Source organism: Melozone crissalis, unplaced genomic scaffold, assembly GCF_028551555.1.
Source record: "Melozone crissalis strain CALT ecotype California unplaced genomic scaffold, PUWL_Pcris_2 ptg000057l_1, whole genome shotgun sequence".
NCBI lineage: Eukaryota > Metazoa > Chordata > Aves > Passeriformes > Passerellidae > Melozone > Melozone crissalis.
Window position 1 is genome coordinate 9,498,528 of NW_026535835.1, and position 21,920 is coordinate 9,520,447.

General features: G+C 44.8%; 3 protein-coding genes across 3 annotated transcripts; 2 read left to right on the top strand and 1 right to left on the bottom strand.

The window, feature by feature from the left end:
• Window positions 1-802: 802 nt before the first annotated feature.
• SKA2 (spindle and kinetochore associated complex subunit 2) lies at window positions 803-10,764 on the bottom strand. The gene is made up of 7 exons (XM_054287224.1): window positions 10,682-10,764; window positions 5,467-5,556; window positions 4,525-4,701; window positions 3,173-3,259; window positions 2,120-2,159; window positions 1,369-1,501; window positions 803-955 (listed from the first exon to the last, which is right to left on the bottom strand). The coding sequence occupies exons 1-7, from the start codon at window positions 10,712-10,714 to the stop codon at window positions 829-831; spliced, it is 687 nt and encodes a 228-aa protein (XP_054143199.1). The 5' UTR covers window positions 10,715-10,764; the 3' UTR covers window positions 803-828.
• Window positions 10,765-11,267: 503 nt separating this feature from the next.
• On the top strand, window positions 11,268-15,115 carry PRR11 (proline rich 11). Its single transcript, XM_054287438.1, has 10 exons — window positions 11,268-11,424; window positions 12,086-12,197; window positions 12,564-12,711; window positions 12,894-13,016; window positions 13,286-13,525; window positions 13,655-13,753; window positions 14,247-14,356; window positions 14,469-14,528; window positions 14,621-14,717; window positions 15,050-15,115. Exons 1-10 carry the CDS (start codon window positions 11,268-11,270, stop codon window positions 15,113-15,115), a joined length of 1,212 nt encoding a protein of 403 aa, XP_054143413.1.
• Window positions 15,116-15,925: 810 nt separating this feature from the next.
• Window positions 15,926-21,061, top strand: SMG8 (SMG8 nonsense mediated mRNA decay factor). The gene is made up of 4 exons (XM_054287515.1): window positions 15,926-17,942; window positions 18,687-18,832; window positions 19,227-20,102; window positions 20,630-21,061. Exons 1-4 carry the CDS (start codon window positions 15,926-15,928, stop codon window positions 20,825-20,827), a joined length of 3,237 nt encoding a protein of 1,078 aa, XP_054143490.1. The 3' UTR covers window positions 20,828-21,061.
• The last annotated feature ends 859 nt before the right edge of the window (window positions 21,062-21,920 follow it).

Sequence of the window (21,920 nt, forward strand, 5' to 3'; positions counted from 1 at the left end):
GTTCTTTCCTCTGCAATACCCAGCCTGTTTCTCTTCCCATCAAACCCTAAAGCAGTTCAAGGATGGGTTCAGAAATCAGCCTTTCCCTCCCTAAGGGCACTAATTTAAATTTCTCTCCTTTGACAGACATAATTTTACAAAAAAAAAAAACCTACAGTAGCTTAATAAAATTTCATGTATCTTACCCTCTCAAATTATGCTGAAATATAACAATATAAATATAAATATTAAAAAGTAGATAATATATATGGAATGTATAATATATATAATATAGAAATATTATAAATAAGAAAAAAATGTTATGCTTTTCACTGTTAGAGTGGTCAAAAGGTTGTAAATTCTGTATCCTTGGGAATTTTCAGGATTCTGCCCTGAGCTGCAGTTTAGGGGCTTGGATTGGGCAGTGCCCAGAAATCCCTTCTGACCCTGCCTGGTCTGTAAAAATCCAAGGGAATTCACATCAAAGGGAAATGAATCAGGGCAAGGATCAGGGTCAGGAGTCACTTCAACAAAAGTAAAATAAATCTTTATTCAGGAATGCAAGGACAATGAAGAGGCTTGGATTATTTGCCTTTAAAACCCCCTCAGGAACGCAGCAAGAAAGTGGAACATGGCTCACAACATTCCTTAAAAATGCATCAACCACAATCCCTTCAACAGCCAAGGTAAAGTGCCAACCTCAGTGACCTTGAACTCTCCAATTTCAAGTATTACCAACAGAATATTTATACAGAAACATGAACAACTTCCCTACAGTGGAACTCTTCTTCCAGAGAAATTCTTGTTCCTCAATAACCCAGGATGATTCTGTGGCAGATGAGTTTTCTTTCACACAGCTAATTTAACATTTCCTTGTTTGTCGAGTTCTACAATCTCCAGTTCTTCCAGGATTCGAATTCTTGAGTCAGTGGCTTTCATATTCATCTTTTTCATCTGTGAAAGACTCAGTGCTGCTCTGTAAGACAAAAACAATTTAGTAAAGCAGGGATCAAACATCAGATCTGGCAGAAAAAAGGCTAAAAAAGCACATGCTGGTTAATCAATGATTTTTGTAAATCTCAAATTTATTCAGATTACCATCAGCTTTTCTATGCCACTTCAAATCCCAGCAGTCATTTGTAAATCTCAGGGTTAAAAAGACAGAATTCCTGAGTTTAAAACTTCCTTTTTTTATAACATCAGCCTGTCAGAAACCCCCAGCACTCACCCAGAGAAGGGTCAGGAGGGGATGGTGAGGGGAGGGCAGGGTTTGGTCTCAGGGCTTTTTGAATTTACAATATGCTTAACTAGCTGCTTTTATTTAATTTAAAAAGGATAAAATTATTTGCAGTTTATAAAAATCTTCCCACGAATGGCTTTAAGCCTTACCTGTTGTTCTGTACAATGAAATGGTTAAATAACTCCTTGTAAAAATTATTCAGGTCTGCTAACTTGACAGTGCTTCTAATGCTCCTGGGCACACTCAGAAATGCTTCCTTAGTCAGTGGGATGAACTGGGCTTCTAAAAATTGGAAACAGAAGATATTTGTTAAAAATAAAAAAGAAATGGAAAATATTTGCTTCTTCAGAAATTGCATCAAAGATAGAAAGTGCTTCCATTAGTGTTTGATAATATCCCTAGGTGGGACTAAAGAAAGATTTTCCAGCAAGAGAAAGGAGAGAAAAAACAATCACTGGATCTGGAGACTCAGTAAAAAATCATTTAATTTGAGATCCGATGAGGATTGACACATTTGGTCTGTCAATGACCAGCTGCCTTTGTTTTTTGGGTTTGTGTTTTTGGGTTTTTTTTAACAAACCAAAACCAACTGTGAAAATTCCTTCCTATAAGCAGGGATAAATGAGTTTAAAAAAAGAATTTCTATGGTAAGATTAGTGCACCATTTCTTCCAGAGCTTAAACACAACAAGTTTTCCACTTCAGTCCCAATGAAAGCAAGGAGAAACATCCCATAAACTATTCCTGGAATGTAACTCAGGGGTCAGGTCCTTCTAGAAAAGTCTAAATTCTTCACATAAAAGCAGCAGATACTGGTGCTTGAGTGAAAACACTGCAGTTCCTGCCTATCACAGCCTCTGTGAAATTAAATCAGTGAGAAGTTTATTTTTTCAGCACTTACCTTCAGCTGAGCCAGGGTCTGTAGATCCTGGGGAGGATGGCTAAAAATAAACAATAATGTCAGTATTTGTTAGTGCTTTGCCTAGAAATCTTTTTTTACACTTTCATTTCTGCATGAAATTTACATTAATTACATTTTGCCATTGGATAAGCAAGGATCTTGCAGCCACTGAGGTCAACAGCAAAATCTTAGGGATTAAGCAGAGTTTAAAAATGAAGTTTAAAATGGACACAGAAAGATTAATGTGCGAGTCAGATGAGCCTTTCAGCCAGTCAGCTTTCCAGCACAGATGTGAGAGGGCTGCACATGATCTGGAATTAGTGAGGGACATAAATGGAGAGCATTTCTCAAGGGAGGAGCAGATATTTGCAAACAAAGGGTGAGGGAAGCTGCAGGAGCTGGACAGGCTCCGTGCAAACCAAGTGTGGCAATAAAGGGACACAAAGTGTGACAGTGTGAAGTGAGAAGTAGGAAAATTCAATCAGAAAAACACCCTCTGTTAACCTTCTTTAATATTTTTAATATGAGACCCAGAGCAGATATTTGCAGATAATTATATTGGATAATTACATATCGAGCTATGGGAGAATATCTGACTTTTTAAATAAATATTAATTGAGATCTAAGTTCTACTGCATGACAGTTAGAATAGATTGTTACTCATATTCCAAAATTTGTTTAATATTTCACAGGAAATTAAATTTCTCCCCACATTGGTTTGAATCAATGACATCCCTCACTCCCACCCAAATGTTTCTTTATCAAGATCAACAAGAGCAACCAACTGCAATGGAAGAAACACAAACATATCCCAATTAAAAAATATCAGGAACAAAGTCTTCCATCAAAGCTAATTTCTCCTTTGTGGACCATCTAACTGGAACAATTAAAAAGTTTAATCTGTATAGAATAAAAATGAAAAGGTTTGTTAAGGAATTTAATCCCATTTCTGAAAAATCCCATTCATTTGAGAGGTATGAAATCCCAAAATCAGCCCCTCCTGCACTTGGGGTTCAAGGTTTCTGGAATTCTGACATTCCATGCCCCAATTACCTCTTGCACTGAAAATTCCATTTCTTTCTCAGTTTCCAGGTTTAACTGCTGGGCTGCAGTCTGTTCTGCTGCTGACAGAGGTAAGTTCTGGGAAAACAAGAAAAAGCAAACACAGAGGAGTGTGATCCTTCAGTTCCTGAGGTGCTGATATTTACAGAGGGACTCAATGTTTGTGCAGCCCTTGGCTCATGGAAACTCACAGTGAACTCCTGATTTCCTTCCTCTGAAAGCAAATGTACAGAAAAAGCGGTGCTGAAAATCAACCATAACCTTCCTCTAGCGCCAATACTATAAATTAGTCAAGCAAGAGAAATTTTTCAATTAAAAAAAGGTATTGAATTTAAAGATTTTTATGTCTCCAGAAGTCTGATTCATCTTTGGTTTAGGAAATATAAAAAGTGAAAGAATATCTTAGGAAATATAAAAAGTACAAGAAAATCTTTATCTTAGGAAATATAAAAAGTACAAGGAAATCTTTATCTTAGGAAATATAAAAAATGCAAGGAAATCTTTACCTAAAGCTCTACATATAACTTAAAAAAGGGTCTTCCACCTTGAGAAAATCCAAGTATAAAATTATTCTGGGCAGAATATCCTCAAAACACAGTAAGATATGATCTATTTTCCATTCTGTGATATATAACCACTCTTTTAAATCATGATACAGTCCATTTTGTCTGTTAAAAGTTAACAGTAACTGTTGACAGATTAATAAATCTGTCTAAATCTCCAGGCATTAGAATATTGGTCTAAATCACCTCATTTGTAAAGGGTCAAAATTAATATTTTCACCTCTTCAATAATGAAGCAGTGTCTGAAGATCACTTAAGAAAATGTTGTTTGTTGCTGAGTTTTTTACCAATTTAAGCATTATCTTAGGAAAAACAGCTTTGGAATAACAGCAATCCCAGGGGGTTTGTTACAATGCTTTAACTTTCTCCCTTTAGACACTGAAAATTTGTCATTTAAAAGCTTTTTAGCCTTTTAAAACTGGTTTCATTTTCTATTTTCTTTAAGGTGTGTCAAAAGCTGTCAGTGTGGCCTTGAGGAGTGCACAGAGGTGTCAATTGCTATGAAATGACCCAAATTGTGTCACTCTATGGACACTCCTCAGCTCCAAATCTGAACAGCAAGGATTTTACTAATTTTAACTGCTGGGGATTGGGATTTACAAAAAGAGCTCCAATCCTGCCAGCATTCCTTCTGGGAAATTGTCTCCTGATCTTCTAAAAGTCAGCACAAACAATAATTTCCAGTGGCACACAAAGGTTACAAAGTTGGTGTTCACTGCCAGCAGTGAAAAGAAAGTGATTAAAATGAAAATTTTGATTTTAATTAAATTAAAAACCCACCTCCAGCTGGGTTTGCTGCTGCAGTGCCTGCACAATCTCCATGGTTTTCTCCAGGGCAGCACGGATGCTCTCCATGGATTCCTTCTGCTCCAGGGAGATCTCCTCCATCTGGGCACACAGGGATTTGTACCTGGATTTCAGCACTGGGAGCTCCTTCAGGAGAGCAGCTGGATCCTCCTGTGTGAGCAGAACATTTAAATTACATTAAATTATAAAATTCATGTGGCCACACATCACTTAGAAGTGTAGGTGTTGGATATTTAACATGAAATAATCCTTTACAGTGAAAATGTACAGGAGAAAAGGGTTTATTTACAAAATCCTTGATGTGATGTCATTTATTGTTTTCCTCTCATCTCTCCCCCAAATCTGAATTTATTCACTGCTTGTTGGCAAGTTTATCTTGGCTCTCAGAGCAAGGGTGAGTTTTAGCTCAGACTGGAATCTGTAACCTGAATTTAGGTGCCAACACCACTGATTGCTCAGAGCACAACATGGGAGGATTTCACTGTCCCAGGGAACCAAAGGAGTTTGGTTGGAATTCATATTAGGCCACTTATCTTGATATATGATGCAGGAAATAAATTATATTATATCATATTATATTATATTATATTATATTATAACATATTATATTATATTATAATATATTATATTATATTATATTATATTATATTATATTATATTATATAATATTATATTATATAATATTATATTATATTATATCATATCATATCATATTATATTATATTATATTATATCAACCTGACAAGTAGATGAAAGAACAGCCACATATAATAATAACAACAACAATAACAATAATAATAATCCTGACAAGTAAGTGAAAGAACAGCCACATATATTTCAGGTTTAAAGAAAAAAAAAATACCCATTTATGACCAACTTCATGCAATAAAATGGAATTTAATCTGGAAATACTACCTCTACTGCTGTATCCTCAGAAAGACTTTTCATTATTTCCAACTCCACTCTGCGCTGAATAAAATCCAGATCAGATTCTGCTTTCTGGAACTAAAATATTTAAGGTCAGGCACAGTTTATTAAAACCCAAAAACTGCAGACAAACCCCAAGCTGTGCTTCAGGAAAGCAGGAGGCCTCACTTTGAAAGGCTCAGAGACCATAAAAGTTCTCCAATTGAATTTTTTCAAATATAAAGGGTTCTGTTAGCAAAACTACAGCACTTCAGTTATTTACCCAGAGGAGATTATGAGTAAATTCAGGATCCAAGAGAATCATCAGAGCTTTTATTAATAATCATATTAGGGATGTGTTCTTTCAGGTGGTTTTAATGTCCACAATACACTTTATTATTCCCTAATAAACCAGCCTGACTACCAGCTCATAAAATGGATGACATCACTTTTCTTTCCTTGGGATAAAGAAGCCACCAGAGAATTGTCTAATTGCCTTGTAAAACACTCTGCTGATAGCATTACTACTTAATTAATTTTAGTCTGCAATTTTAATATCTGTTAAAGACTTCCACTTTCAGGAAAGGCAGTTTCCCCAGCTCCCAAGCAGCTCATTAACTCTCTGACACAATAATTCAGTGATTTTACACTCACAGAAGAGACAATGATGAAAGCAAGTTAAAAATGGTTGTGACTTCCTTAAGTTGCTTTTCACTGTTTATTTTGAGATTAACCCCAAAGTGACCATTCTAATTTTTTTTTTAAGGATCAAAGCAAGGCTGTATTTGTTATAAAGGAATAAATACCCACAGTCTGTGGTCAGGCTGGGATTGCAATATTTATGTTTTGAACATCAGCCTGTGAAAAATGCATGTATTTTATGATTGTAAGTATTAAAATGAATGTTGTATGTGTTGTGTTAGAAAGTAATGCTGTATTATTTCTCTTAAGTACTGTGTTAAATATAGTTTTAGGTTATAAAACTGTTAAAATAGAAACTGTGCTATGTAGGATAGTTTATTTAAAGAAAGGACTGGCAGCGAGATAGCAGCCACAGGACACCTGAATCTTTCAGAGAAAGAGAATTTATTGCCCCATTATGAGGAGAAATGAACTTCTTCCTGCCTCAAGGTGCTGTTGGGGTTCAGAGGAAGAAGCTGATGATGACCAGACAGAATCCTGTGTTTGAATGGAATTTATGCATCACATGAGCTGTTTGTTTTTAAGGGTTAATCCTCTGTTAACTGTGTCCTTATTTGGGCTTATTTTGCCCAGAAAAGGTACCCAGACATCCAAAAGTCTTTATTTCTATTGTCTCATATTGTCCTAATTCAAATTATCCAAATTATAATTAATTGTATTACTATTTTTATAACCATTTTATTACTATTTAACTTTTTAAATGTTAAAAACAAGCGATTGGAGTTTTTCACAAGCCTTAAGGAATGGCCATGGATGCCTTTGGGAGTTTGGAAATCCAGCCTGAAGGAGCAGGGTTAGATCTGCAATAAAATCCCCTTTCTGAGGGTGATGGATGATGCTCCACACACCTCCAGCACATTTTCAATAACAGCTTATGAAAAGGAGAATAAATCCAGTGAAGAGCTGGAGCATCCATAAATCAAGGGGAAAACTTTCACCATAATTCACCATCTGCCCAGCAAAACTTCTTCCCACACCTGCCCCAGAAAGCAGCCAGGACAAAACCCAAGAATAAATAAAATAAAATAAAATAAAATAAAATGAAATAAAATAAAATAAAATAAAATACTTTTTCAGCACACTGTACATTTTTAAAGAGCTCTCAAGGGATTTAGGGATTTCTTCCCTGACTGCTCAATGGTTTCTGTTCTCCTCCACTAAGAAATATTTGTAGGTTTTCCTTTCCATGGCAGGCACCTCAAAAAGAACATTTTTTGCTTTTCTCTCTTGCCTTTTTTTTTTTTTTCTTTTTTGCTTTTTTGGAGAAAAGCAAAAAACAAATCCATTTGATCATTTGAACTGCTTTCAAAATGACCCATCAAATATTCAATACTGATAATTTGACATTTCCATAAGGAGCCAACTAACACACTGTGATTCAGGAAAATAAAAACTGGATGTGAAGCTAAATGTGGCCACAATTTTAAGCTCTGTGAGGACATTATCACAGTTCATTATGACTGCTTTTATTTTTGTAAATATTTATTTCTTGCTGCATTTCACGTGCAAAAATCCCCCCTTCACATTCTAGCTCAGAAGCATTTGTAGGATGATTATTTCACAATAAACCACACAGAAAATGCAGAGTTTGATGTGTAAATGTGTAATTTGACCCATTAAATATTCAATACTGATAATTTAAGATTTCCATAAGGAGCCAACTAACACACTGTGATTCAGGACATTAAAAACTGGATGCGAAGCTAAATGTGGCCACAATTTTAAGCTCATTAACACAGTTCATTAGTACTGCTTTTATTGTTGTAAATATTTACTTCTTGCTGCATTTCACCTGCAAAAATCCCCCCTTCACATTCTAGCTCAGAAGCATTTGTAGGATGATTATTTCACAGTAAAGCACACAGAAAATGCAGGTTTGAGGTGTAAATGTGTAATTTACTCACAGGTTTGGAAGGAAATGTTAGCAAGTGCAGAGGGCTCTGCTCTCAGATGCTTTGACAATACTATTGCACTGCTCTCTGTATAGCACAGTAGTGCAATAAAGTCAGAGCACTCGTTAGCAGCAACAATTCTGGGCAACAATCAACCACACACTCACCAAAAAAAGGGAATAAAAACCACATCAACTCAGCCAGAGGATTCTGTGGATGGTGAAGAGCTGCATGAGGTTAAAGCTCATCAAATCCTAACACACAAAAACTCACATTATTATTATTTTTATTATTCAGAATCTGCCATTCCACTGATCATGAGAGGGGGAAAAAACCCAACCACCCAACAAGAGATGTGCCAGAAATTCAATTTCAAACTGTTTGGTGCTTTTTAAACTGGAAATTCCATTTGTTTTGGAAATTCCATTTTTTTTTGGAAATTCCATTTATTTATGGCTTGGATTTTCCTCCCAGCAAGCTGAGATTCCAACCTGCCATCAGACAGATGTTGCTAAACTGCATTATAGGGAATATCTGCTAGACAGCAGAATTTATTCTTTATAATTTCCAGTGTGAATCACAGTAAAATGCACTTAAAAACTCCATTAGATTCACTTAAAAACTCCATTAAATGCACTTTAAAACTCCATTAAATGCACTTAAACACTCCTTTTCCTGCTCTGGGGATGGCCTTTACCATGGGGAGTGAGAACACCACCATAGGGAGGGTGTGTTCCAGAAATCTCAGGGATTATTGGGATTTTTAACACATATTGAGAGCTGGAGGACTCTCAGGCTTGGGAGCTGCTGAGATATTTTAAAAAACACCAAGAAACCTGGGAATGGAGTGGAGAAAGGGGATTTTTGGGATGTACACAGAGCTGAGTGACCTGGGCCATTTCTAAGACAGGGATTATGGCATTTGTCATTAAATAGCAATGTTCCTCCTTAAAAAATAATAAATAAAAATAAACCAGTGGCAATCTCATTTTGTGGTCTCAGACACATTTTGGGTTTGTATATTGTTAAAAACAATACAGAATAATGCAGATTGTATTGCTGGCCAATGCCCTTTTAACATTGCACTGCTTTTTGTGCATCATCACCAGTAGTACAACATAAAAAGGGCACTGGACAGACACCACTCAGGGCAGAGGAGGTGCAGGATCCCAAAAAACAGAAATAAAAATGAACTGAACTGCTCTGAATGGAGCACTGCCAGCTCTGTGATCTGTTCCATAATTACTCTAACACTGATGGTGCTCCTGTCACAAATAACCATTGATTACCTGGTTGGTTTTATTATTTTCAGACCCATTTTTCTCTTCAAATTCCCACTAATTACTTTATCCCTGCTTCCAAAAGGAAGCTTTCCATGGAATTCATGTCAAAAGCTCGAGGGAAATAAGAAGTGTTATTTTATCACACTTGTGTGGAGAGAGCTGACTTCACAGGAAATCCAGGACGGGGAAACAACAAAGCAGAAGGGAAAGGAGGAGACACAAAGCTGTGAGATGTGAGATTATTCTAAATTCCAGAATAAAAGCCCTTGTTAGCTTAAAGAGGGCAAAAATACCTCTCTGTTCACACGTCCTAAAATGAGAATTACTTGAAAGCATGACTTTCAATAAACCATGACAATAAATAAATTCGATAATTAAACATCTAACCCAAGTATCTTTAAACATGTTTCTAAATTAGATTAGGCTTCAGAAAAAATACAGAGTACTAGGTATGTGGGCAAAAATGGCAAAAAGACTCTGTAGCAGGAAGGCGAAGGTTTGAAGGACGGCACGAGGAACTCGGCTGGTTGGACACCGCTCGCCAGAGCCCTCACGCGTGAGGTAAAAAATGAAGCTCTCATTTGGAGAAGGAGAAAAAGGAGGAAAAAACCTCATTTTTTCCACTTTTCCAGAAGTGGGGCTGGCAGAGAGACTGTCATTCCCTGAGGGGCAGCCCCGTGGAACGGAGAGAAAAGCGGGGAAAACTCCGCGATTTTGGGGCTCGGCCCCTGAAGGCTGAGGGGCCATCGCCCCGCTCCCCCCGCGCGCCCGCGCCAATGGACCAGCCCCGCCCGCGTTTCCGCCCCTCCGTAACCACAATGGTTCAGCCCAGGTGAGCGCTCCACCCTCACCCCCCTCCGGGAAAAAATGGACTAGTCCGGGAGCTCCGCTCTGCCGCGCCCCCCCTCCCGCCGCGAGCACATGGAGCGGCTCGGCCCGGCCGCGTCCCCCCGCGAGGCGGGCAATGAGCGCGCCCACCCCCCCGCCCCCCCCTCCCAGGTGCGCGGGAAATGGCCGCGCCCTGCCCCGCGCTGAGGGGTGAATGGAGCGGCGCAAGCCCCGCCCCTCGATGAGCGGGGGGGGGCGGAATGGACCGGCCCGGCCGAACCCGCCTGACCCGGACGCGGCCGGCGGGCGCCCCGTCGAGGGCGGCGCGGGCCGCGCTCAGGGCCCGGATGGGGAACGCGGGCGCGGCTGAGGGGCCGCTCTTCCGTCGCGCCGCGCCCGCGCGCCCTCTTCTCCCTCCCTTCCTCCCTCCCTTCCGCGGCGGCCCCGCGCCCTCCGAGGCGTCGCCGCCGCCGGCCCGCGGCGCGGCCGCCCCTCAGCGCGGCCGCCGCCCGCCCTCACCAGGGTCTCGAGCCTGGTAACCGCCGTCTCCATGTTGAATAGTTGACATTCCTCAGGCGGCGGCGGGGAGATCCCCACCCCCCGCGCCGCGGCACGGGAGAGTCGGCGGCGCCCATTGGCCAGCTGTCACTCGCCGCGGGCCTCCCATTGGCTGGCGGCTCGCGGGGCGCGCTCGCCATTGGCCCGCGGAGAATGTAAACCCGCTCCGAGGTACGGCCGAGCCCATTGGCCCGGAGTGGGCTCCGGCTGTGATTGGCCGGGGCGGGGCGCGCGGCGCTGGCGGGAAGCGGCGCGGGCCGGTCCGCTGCGGCCCTGAGGGGGCGGCGCCGCCGCTCCGCCTCCCCGGTTCTCTCCCGGTCGCTCCGGTAGCCCCGGCAGCCCCGGCGGGGTCGCTCCTCGCCCGGTTCACGCCGCCGGCCTTCCCCAGCCGAGCGCTGCCCGCAGCCGATTGGCGGGACCGAGCGCGCTCGTCCAATGGCGGCGCCGCTCGCCTCAGCGCGGCCGGGCCGGGGCGGGGCAGCGCCGGCCCCTCTCCCGTCGAGCGCGGGCGCGCCTCGGCGCGGCGGCCAATCAGCGCGCGGCTTACATGCGGCGCGTGGGGGGGCCGGCAGAGAGCGGCGCTGCCATTGGCTGGGCCCGGCGCGGGGAGCGGTTTGAATCGGCGGCGGCGGCGGCGGGCGCGGAGGGCGGCCCCGGGACAAACCCGGGACACCCCCGGCATATCCCCACAGGTGTGTGCAGGTGTGTGTGTGAGTGAGTGACAGAGACATCCCCGCTCTCCGTGCGGGATCCCGGTGAGCGGGGCTGGGGTGTCACCGATCGCCGGTCAGGGACCGGCCCGTGCCGGCCCCGGCATCCTTCCGTGGCTTGTCCGTGGCTTTTGTCACCGTTCTCCCCAAGCGTCGTTTTCCCCAAATTCAATGCTTGGCACGCCAGCGTAACGAAAAACTGAACATCCGTTTATTTTTATTGTGCTTACGTATTAATAGTTGCAACGTTTCTATTTAGTTGATAATATTTCTAATCACTTTCTTGTATATTTACACTTATTTATAGTATTATAAATAGTGTTTTTCATGTGTACTTATTTAACTAATTCATATTTTTATTATATTTATGATAACTATTTTTTAATGCTATCTATGATACAAATAGAAAAGGGGAGGAATAAGCCCATATAAAACGGTGCTTTCTGTGTGCAAACACATCCCTATGGATCATATGAAATTAAGGATATATTTTCTATCACTGGTCCATGATAATTCCACCAAGGCAGCTGTGAGTAACCTCTGGCTGCATTTCTGAGGTGCTGCCTGTGCTGTTCTCTTTGGTGGCAGCTCTGTCCCAATGCATAATTTGATTTATCTCTCTCTACACCCATTTGCAATGTGTCTTTTTCCCCAGTAATGGCAAGGTACAAGAAATGCAAACGAAAACGAAGATCCCGAGCAAAATTTCGAGTGGAAAAGAAGAGAAATGCTGCAACCCCCCAGGGCTCAGTTTGTCCCTCTCCACGGTAAGAGAAGAGGCTCTACTTGAATTTTGCCTTCTCACTCCATCCCTGGGTTTGTTTTAGCTCCCAATGGCTCATGGAAAAGAGGCAAGGATTTGTGCCACGTCCATGGCACTCCATGGTATCTTTTGATGTGACCTTGAGGATCTTTTCCAACCTTAATGTTTCTATGATTAATAACCAGGAAAAGCAATTTGAATAAAAAAACTATTTCCAATAGGATTTTCCCCCTTTATTGAAATGTATCTTGGCTTTCTATAATCACATTTTCTCTGTTGTTACCTGCTTGTAATTTCCACATGATTAGTCACAGTTAACTTTATTAAAGGATGAGTTGATAAATGAAATTCTGGCCTTGTTCTGTTGCAGGTCACCAGCTCCTCTCCCTCTGAACTCATCACCTCTCCCAAAGTGTTCCCACTGGCCTTTAGCCTTGCCCAGTGTAAAAAGTGTGGTCAGACCCTTGACAACAGCAGCATCATTTCTGTATTGGTGGTGCCACAGCAGGGTTACACAGGTAGATCCTTTCTTTGATATTGGATTTTTCTGTTTTAAACAGGGATTAGTGCTGTTTACTCAGTGAGAAATATTTCACTGTACCAATTTCTTTTGTTCTGTTAGTACCCCTCCTAAAAATCATGTTGATCTGAAGAAAATCGACACACAGACACACATAATCTGCTTTCTTTTTATGCTTAGAGCTTTCAGGTGGTTAAAGACACCATATTTCCATCACAAGCCTACTTAAGGGAGCTAAATACATTCAGGGAGAAGCTGGAGAAGTTGGAAAGTGAATTTTCCAAGCTACAAGGAGCCCTCCAGGTCAGTCTCAGTGCAGCTGGGGCAGGGCAATATTTGTTTGTGTGAGGATGAGGAATTGTGTAAGGATAAAGAATTGTGTTCAGTGCAGATCCTCTGAGGTCTGAGCAGCTCCTCAGGGGCATTCTGTGCACTCAGAGCTGCTGCTCCCTCACAGCAGGAGGGTTTATATCTTTACAGCTCAACCTTAGCCACCACCTTTGTTCTCTAAAATCCCCCCTTCTTTTTCTGCTGGATTTAATGTTCTCTTTATTTATTTCTGTCGCTTTCAGATGAACAGCGTGGCAGCTCCGCCTTCAGAAAGTTCCCTTTGCCAGAGGTGTCACAAGCCAGTCCTGGGTGCTCCTGTGGGGACACAGATGGATCCTCCATCCTCAGCATCCGTCCCTGTGTCCATCCCCCCTCCTCCTCCTCCTCTTCCTCCTCCTCCTCCTCCTCCACTGCCGCTGCTGCCTCCACCCAAACTGCCTCCAGCTCCTCTCCTCCTCCAACGGGGCACAGCCTCTAAACTGGTAGGGAATCAGAGGGTTCCTCTGCTTTTTATTTCATGCCTGAGTTCCTTTTGGACCTGGATTCATCAGCACATCACTCTCTGTGAGTGCTCAGTCACTTTCCCTTCCTGATTTCCCCTTTGCCTTCAGGCAGCACCAGTGAAAAAGGATGGGCCCATGCACATCACCCTCAAAGACCTCCTGAATGTTAAACTGAAGAAGACAAACAGCAACCTGAGAATGGACAAGGTAAACTGGAGGGTGAATCAAGGGAACATCTGCCCTGGAAGTGCTGTATTTCCTGCTTTTTTTTAAAATTGATTGATTCTCATCCAAACACCCAGTGATAGTTTCAAGTGACCATGCTAATTCTTCACCTGGGCTTTGGAAGGGAAGGAATAAAGTGACAAATTCCAATCTCACCTGGCACTCAGGACAGCTCTGATTTTACATTAAGGCCATGGAGCTTTCATGCAGCTTTGTGTTTTATCAGTAGATTTTCGGACTCCTTTTGCCCAGCTGGAACTTTGTTTGCAGAAAAAAAAAAACTTTCTTTAGTTTTGTTTATTTTTTTTTCTAAATCTATTTTTATCCAAGACACATTCAAATCTTAATAATTCAAAAAAAGCATAAAAGCCATAAACCACAAAAATCTTACAGATTTATTAAATATTAAATGGATTTCAGGGTAGTGAGACCTTCTGAAGTTTTATTTGGGGTAACATTTCTCTCCTTGCTGTAGGAACAGTCACCACTGAAGCCACGCAGGGCATTAATTACAGTCACAGATCTACAGAGTGTTAGTCTGAGACCTAAATCCAAGCCATCACCCCATGCTGCAAAATCTTTAATGTAAGATGCTTTTTTCCTTGATTAGATATTAGATTTTTCTGTTTTAAACTGTGATTAATGTTTTACTGAGTGGGAAACATTTCATTGTACCAATTTCCTTTTTTTCTCTTAGTACCTCCCCTAAAAATCAGATTGATCTTCGGAAGCATCTGAAGAAAGTCGATATAGAAAGGTCTGTTCCTTTCTGTTCTCTTTAATTGGTTTTTTTTTTTTAATCTAGAAAAACTAGAGAACCAATCAAACTAATCATAATTGCCCTTTCAGAAGTCCTGGTGGCACTCCTCTGAATAGCAAAGAAAACACTGAATGTGGCTCTGGGCTGACCCCAATCATGACACGGGCACTGCGGCGCAAATTTCAGGCAAGTCACTCTGTCCCTCTTCTTGGAATCATAAAAATCACAGAATTCCTACTGATTTAAGGGCTCTGCAGAATGGACATGCCATTCTGGCAGGTTATTTGACAATCCCAAGAGGAAAAATGGCTTTTTTTGGTGGCCAATGGCGTGCCTCAATGCACCTTTCAAAGCCATAGTTCCACTTTGCAGAAGAACAAAATGTGAGGGTGAATTGCATCTTTTATTTTACTGATTTGTCGTGTCGGTTTTAAGGTGCCAGCTAAGAATCGCACTGTTTTATCTCAGTGATAATGAGCTCAGATATCCAAGTTCTGACCCTTCCCTTCTTTTGACAGATGGCTCACCCAAAGAGTCCCTCTCCTGCACGGCTGAGTGCTGCAAACAGCTTTGATGAAAAGTAAAAAGGAAAGTAGGTTTATGGAGCAATTTTCCATTTGTGGTCAAGAAGACACTTGAATCCCATTTTTATCCCACTCAGGCACATGTATTTGTAAGTAAATGTAGTGCACAGGAAAACAGGGCATTGTGAAACCCTGTAAAGCAGATTGTGCTTTTTATCTCTCTCTAATGTCTCTCAATTTGGTTGCATCTTTATTCATAATGGAAAAAAAAATAGGAAATTTCCCAAATCTTTTGACACCTGGGTGCTGCTGAAGCAGGGACTATTATATTCCTAGCACTGGTGCTGCTTGTCATACAAATATGTATTTGCTGAAATTCAGTATTATTATATCTTTTTTTAAAAAAATATATCTTGACGGTATTTGTACACTTTCAGAGAAAAAACAACAGTTTAATGCACTAACATTATTAAAGTGGTAAGCTGCAAGCTTCAACAAAACAGTTGTTTTGTTTGGAGAGCCTGTGGCTACAAATGTCAGGGGACCTTGTACTGTGTATCACTGCTGGCTGATCGTGATTAAAAGGCTGCGCTGCTTAAAGGCGAGGAACTCAAAACTTCCTTCCAAGTCACGGGGTGGGCAGAGGTTGTGCCCGTACCGCGGTTTAGCTCACGACACAACCCAGGACCAGGGCAGAGTGGTGGCACAGCCCTGCCCGGCATCTGGGCACGGTGCCCCCGGTGCTCCCGGCTGTGCGGAGCCGACCCTCGGGAGCGATGGGGACCCGCGGTGAGTCCCGGTAGCACAGCCCTGCATCCCGGCACGGTCCCCCCGGCGCTCCCGGCTGTGCGGAGCCGACCCTCGGGAGCGATGGGGACGCGCGGTGCTCGCCGTGCTGTCACCCCCGGGCTGTGCCCACCGTGCTGTCACCCCCGGCCATGCTATCACCCCTGGGCTGTGCTCTCCGTGCTGTCACCCCCGGCCGTGCTGTCACCCCCGGGCTGTGCCCACCGTGCTGTCACCCCCGGCCGTGCTGTCACCCCCGGCCATGCGGTGCCCACCGTGCTGTCACCCGCGGTCGGTGCCGCCCCGCAGCGCCCGCCCCCCGTGCCCGTGTCCGCGCCCTCCGGGGCGGGGCCGCTCATGCGCGGGGCCGGGGCCGGGGCTCCGCCGCTTCCGGAGCCGGGAGCGGGGCTGGGAGCGATGCCGCTGCCCGGGGCCGGGCCGCCCGGGGCCATGGGCACGGCCGTGGGGCCCATGAGCCTGCGGGAGCTGCTGCTGGCGGCCGAGGCGGGCGGCGCGGCGGGCGGCGAGGAGGAGGTGTGCGTGGTGGGCATCTTCGGCAAAACCGCGCTGCAGCTCTGCTCCGAGAAGGAGGCCCTGGTGAGCACCGTGTGCGACCGGCAGGTGTTCCCGCTCTTCCCCGAGGAGGATCCCGAGCTGGCGGACGGCGCCGCGGGGCAGGACGGGGACCCGGCCACCAAGGACTACAACCAGCTGCAGGCGTACTACAGCCAGGAGAGCCGCGTGCTGTACCTGGTGCTCACCTCCATCTGCGACACGCCGCAGCTGCTGCGCGCCTGCGGGGACCTGGCGGCCGCCGAGAACAGAGAGGCCGGGCCCGGGCACCCCTCCGGAGGCCCGGCCCCGCTGCCCCACGCCGAGGCGCACGAGTTCTGGAAGCACCAGGAGAAGCTGCACTGCCTGAGCCTCCTCTATCTGTTCTCCGTGTGCCACATCCTGCTGCTGGTGCATCCCACCTGCTCCTTCGACATCACCTACGACCGCGTGTTCAGGGCGCTGGATGGGCTGCGGCAGAAGGTGCTGCCCTCGCTGAAAGCTGCTATCAAGGACTGTCCTGTCGGCAAGGAGTGGAAGCTCAACTGCAGGCCGTGCCCTCCACGCCTCCTCTTCCTCTTCCAGCTCAACGGGGCTCTGAAGGTGGATCCGCTGCCAAGCAGGGGTCACGATCCCTGTGGTCACCTGGAAAAGCCGCCCCCCAAGAAGCATTCCCCCAAGAGGAGGCTGCAGCACGCTCTGGAGGATCAGATCTACCGCATCTTCCGCAAGAGCCGCGTGCTGACCAACCAGAGCATCAACTGCCTGTTCACCGTGCCCGCCAACCAGGCGTTCGTGTACATCGTGGCTGGTGGGCCCCAGGATGGAGACGATCCCGTGGCCATGCTTCTCGACCAGCTCAGGAGCAACTGCACCATGAGGGAGACTGACTCGCTGCTGGCTCCCACCCTGTCGGGACCCAGGAGGTATCAGATGATGAGGCACGGCCGGCAGCAGCTCTCCTTCCACGCAGAGAGCAGCAGCTCCAGCTCCAGCTCCTCTGGACAGCTCGTGGACTGCACCCTCAAGGAGTTCTTGTGGCAGCACGTGGAGCTGGTGCTCAGCAAGAAGGGCTTTGAAGACAGCGTGGGGAGGAACCCGCAGCCCTCTCACTTTGAGCTCCCAACCTACCAGAAGTGGGTGGCAGCTGCTCTAAAACTCTATGAAGTGACCATCGAAGGCAAAGATGATGACCCCACCTGTGGCGAGCTGAGCTCAAAAATCATGAGCAGCATCAAAGTTTTGGAGGGCTACTTAGACATAGACACCAAGTTCTCTGAAAACCGTTGCCAGAAGGCTCTGCCCATGGCCCACAGCGCCTACCAGTCCAACCTGCCCCACAATTACACCATGACAGTGCACAAGAACCAGCTGGCCCAGGCCCTGCGCGTGTACAGCCAGCACGCCCGGGGCCCAGCCTTCCACAAATACGCCATGCAGCTCAACGAGGACTGCTACAAGTTCTGGAGCAACGGGCACCAGCTCTGCGAGGAGCGGAGCTTGACGGACCAGCACTGCGTGCACAAGTTCCATCTGCTCCCCAAAGCAGGTAAAGATGCTCACTTGTGCTTTGGTTTCATGGTTCAGTTTTGTATCTGCATTAAAATGTCTTAGGCTTAAAGTACTGGCTCTGAAATGTTGTGGGAGGTGAAAGTTTGCAGCTTTAAAGCGAGGTGTTCAAGGACTGGGTGTGGCACTCGATGCTGTGCTCCAATTGACAAGGTGGTGACCAGGCAAAGGTTGGACTCGATCATCTCAGAGGTCTTTTCCACCCCAAGTGATTCTGTGATCATCTCTACAGTGGGATCATAGCTGAGCTGATGTGCAGGTTTGCTTTATGTTGAGTTTAGGAGCCAGTCCGCTGTTAGTAGCAACTCTTACTCTGATTTTCTGATTTTAGTAGTAACTCTGATTCTGTCTTACTAGCTTAAAGCAATTACACTGGAGTCCTCCTAATGAGAGGAGTGTAAGAACAAAGTTCTCTAAAAAGCATGAGCATCCCCCTTTGTTTTAAAATGACCTGGTTGATCAGGGAGTCAAAACTGACTTCTGCAAGTTTATTGCAGGCAGAAGAACTTTGAGCCTTCAGGAAGAGGCTGTAAAAACAAATAAGATTTGGTTTAGTGGTATAACCTCCGCTGGAACTTTGTATTATTAAAAGTGGGAAAGGGAGGAGTTGCTTGACAAACATTTTGTATTTGTGTATAGCAGGGAGGGAGCAATGGATGAAGGGAATAAAGAAAGTTTTGAGCGGTGAGCAATTTGCCCAAGGTCTGATTGATTTTACTTTTAGGGGAAAAGCCAGAAGCAGACAGAAATCCCCCAATTCTGTACCACAACAGCCGGGCTCGTTCCACTGGTGCCTGCAACTGTGGAAGGAAACAAGCTCCTCGGGAGGACCCCTTTGATATCAAAGCAGCCAATTATGACTTTTACCAGGTAACTCTCAGGTCTCTTGGTGCTTCCAGCAGTGCTTTTGTTTCAGCTGCAGAGTCTGTATTCTGAAGTGACCACAAGTTTCCTCTTAACCTTACCAGCGTTTTGCTTGGGGGAGACATTTCTGAGAGCAGAAATGGGTTGACCGGGATGGGCAGTTCCAGTCTTTACCACACACACAGGAGCACCAGTTTATGCAGCTGTTTACACTTAGAATGCATTGGTCATTGTGAATTCTAAATAATCAGGTCTGTGGGCCGTGTTCCCATCGCTGCTTTGGTTCTCACATGGTACAAATGTGAGAAACGTCTTGTATCTTAATTATAGCTGCTGGATGTTGTGGCTCTGAGCTCCCTCATATCAGGGTGGATACTAAACCACCTTTTCTTTCTCGCAGCTGCTGGAAGAGAAGTGCTGTGGGAAACTGGAGCACATCAACTTCCCCATATTCCAGCCAAGCACACCTGACCCAGCGCCTGCTCGGGACGAGGCCTCGCCCGCCCCTCCGGAGGGCGAGATGGAGAAACTCAAAGAGAAGGAGCCTCAGACTCAGGGAGAGAGCACAGGCCTGAGCTTAGCCCTGAGCCTGGGCCAGTCCACGGGCAGCCTGGGCACCTACCCACCGGATGCCCAGGGTGCAGGGGACAACGCAGAGAGCCACGGGCAGAGCGGGGACTCCAAGGGCGAGAAGAGGCCGAGCCTGGTGGATCGCCAGGCATCCACTGTCGAGTACCTGCCCGGGATGCTCCATTCCAACTGTCCCAAAGGCCTTCTGCCCAAATTCTCCAGCTGGTCACTGGTCAAGCTGGGGCCTGCTAAGGCTTACAACTTCCACACAGGCTTAGATCAGCAGGGTTTTATCCCGGGGACAAACTATTTAATGCCTTGGGACATTGTCATCAGGACGAGAACTGAAGATGAAGGAGACTTAGACACCAATTCCTGGCCTGCTCCCAACAAGGCTGTTCCTGGGAAAAGGAGCGCCGTGGTGATGGGGAGAGGCCGGCGCAGGGACGACATCGCTCGGGCTTTTGTGGGCTTTGAGTATGAAGATGCACGAGGGAGGAGGTTCATGTGCTCGGGGCCTGACAAGGTGATGAAGGTGATGGGAGGGGGGCCGAAGGAGTCGGCCCTGAAAGCCCTCAACTCCGACATGCCCCTGTACATCCTGTCCTCGACGCAGGGACGCGGCCTCAAGCCCCACTACGCCCAGTTCATGAGGCTCTTCGTGGTGGTTCCTGATGCTCCTCTGCAGATCACCCTGACCCCTCAGGTAGGGAGTGCAGAGGGAATCTGGGAGCAGCAGAGGCACGGCTGGCTGGGGAAACATTAATTAAAACGGTGTCAAGAAACTCCCAACTTAAACCTGCTTCAGCCCAGACACTTGTTTCCATAATATCTGTTACATAAGCACTTGTGATTTCTTAAACTTTAAATTTATACTTTGTATAAAGTAAATATACAAAAATATTTTAGCAAGGATGAGTTATTGGCATTCCCTGCTGTGATAATGGCTTTTATTAAAAAAAAAAAAAAAAGCTAACAGTGACTCTTTAAGAATGACTTTGTCATTTTAAATGTCATGGAGAAAAGCAGTGACTCATTGCTCAATTATTATTAGTTACAAGTTGAATTTAAGAGGTGAAAAAATGTTGGTTTTCCTAGTTGGAGAATTCTTCACCGTTTCTTCCATTTTTATTTCAATACGCATTTGAAAAAAAAACTCCATTTGCATTTCATTAACTTTTTTGAGGTAGTAATGATGTTTGATTACCTATTCATGTTTCCTTTTGCCTTTAGGTTCAGCCAGGACCACCACCCTGCCCTATATTTTACCCCGAGAAGCAGGAAATCACCCTTCCCTCTGATGGACTCTGGGTGCTGAGGTTTCCCTACGCCTACGTGACAGAGCGGGGGCCCTGCTTCCCTCCCAAAGAAAGCCAACAGTTAATGAGCTACAAGGTTCTCCGAGGAATCCTGAAAGCAATCACACAATGAGAATGGTTTTGGGTATCTCTGTTTGAGTTTAAGAAGGCTCTCTTCAATCCAGCTCGTGGGTTTTGGTCACCCAACAGTTGTCACTGCAATTGTGTGAAGCCCCCACTGTATTTCACTGGAATGCGGTGAGATTGGAAATAAAGTTGATATCAAAGCAGGAAAAGGAATCTGAGACATGTAAATTTTCCATTTATTAAGTTTTCATATGTAAAAAATAAAAGCTGGTTTTTGTAATGTGCTGATTTTGTATCACTAGATGTTTTGATGACAGTGCTTTTCCCCGTCCTGTATTTTATATACCTGTTTAGGAATATTAAAAAATTAGCACTGCCTGAAATCAAGAGTTTACTTTGTCATATTGAGGCAATGATGAGCAAAATATTTTTCTGAACAAGCTGTTTGTATGTAAATTATGCTTTTAATGTGATGATAGGAGAAATCATTTTGTCTTAAAAAAAAATCCTGCCGTTCTGATGTATATTAACAACAAATCCAGAAACTGTGCTCACCTGTATCAAATGACTCTTAAGTACCAAAAAATCAGCCACAGTAAATCGACTTTTAACTGAGGTAAGATGTAAGGCCGTATGCCGAGACCTAATTTAATTTCTAGAATATTTGTTTCTAATTAGCATGCACACAAAATTTAATTTGCCAGTTTGCTATAGTACGGTAATTACACTGCATGACCGGAGCTGAGACCTGGTTTCTGCTCAGAATACATCTGTGAGGGGCTGGCTGAGGAAAAGAGGAAAAGACATCCCTTCCTATGGAATACAGCTTTAGGGCTTGGCTTAGATGGTCTTTAAAGATCTTTCCCAAGCATTCTATGGTTCTGTGATCTCTCAGGGGCTGGATGTGGGAAATGTCATATTCTTTCCATTTGGAATATGACATCGCTGAGGGAATGGATGAAGAAAACACATCCCTGCGTTTGGAATGTGATATCTATGAGGGGTTGGGTGTGGAAGATGCATCCCTCCTGTTTGGAATACGATATAAGGGGCTGGACTATGATTTTATGACCTCTGAGGGGGTGTGTGGGGAAAGAGCATCCCTCCCATTTGGAATTTGACGGGTCTGAGGGGCTGGG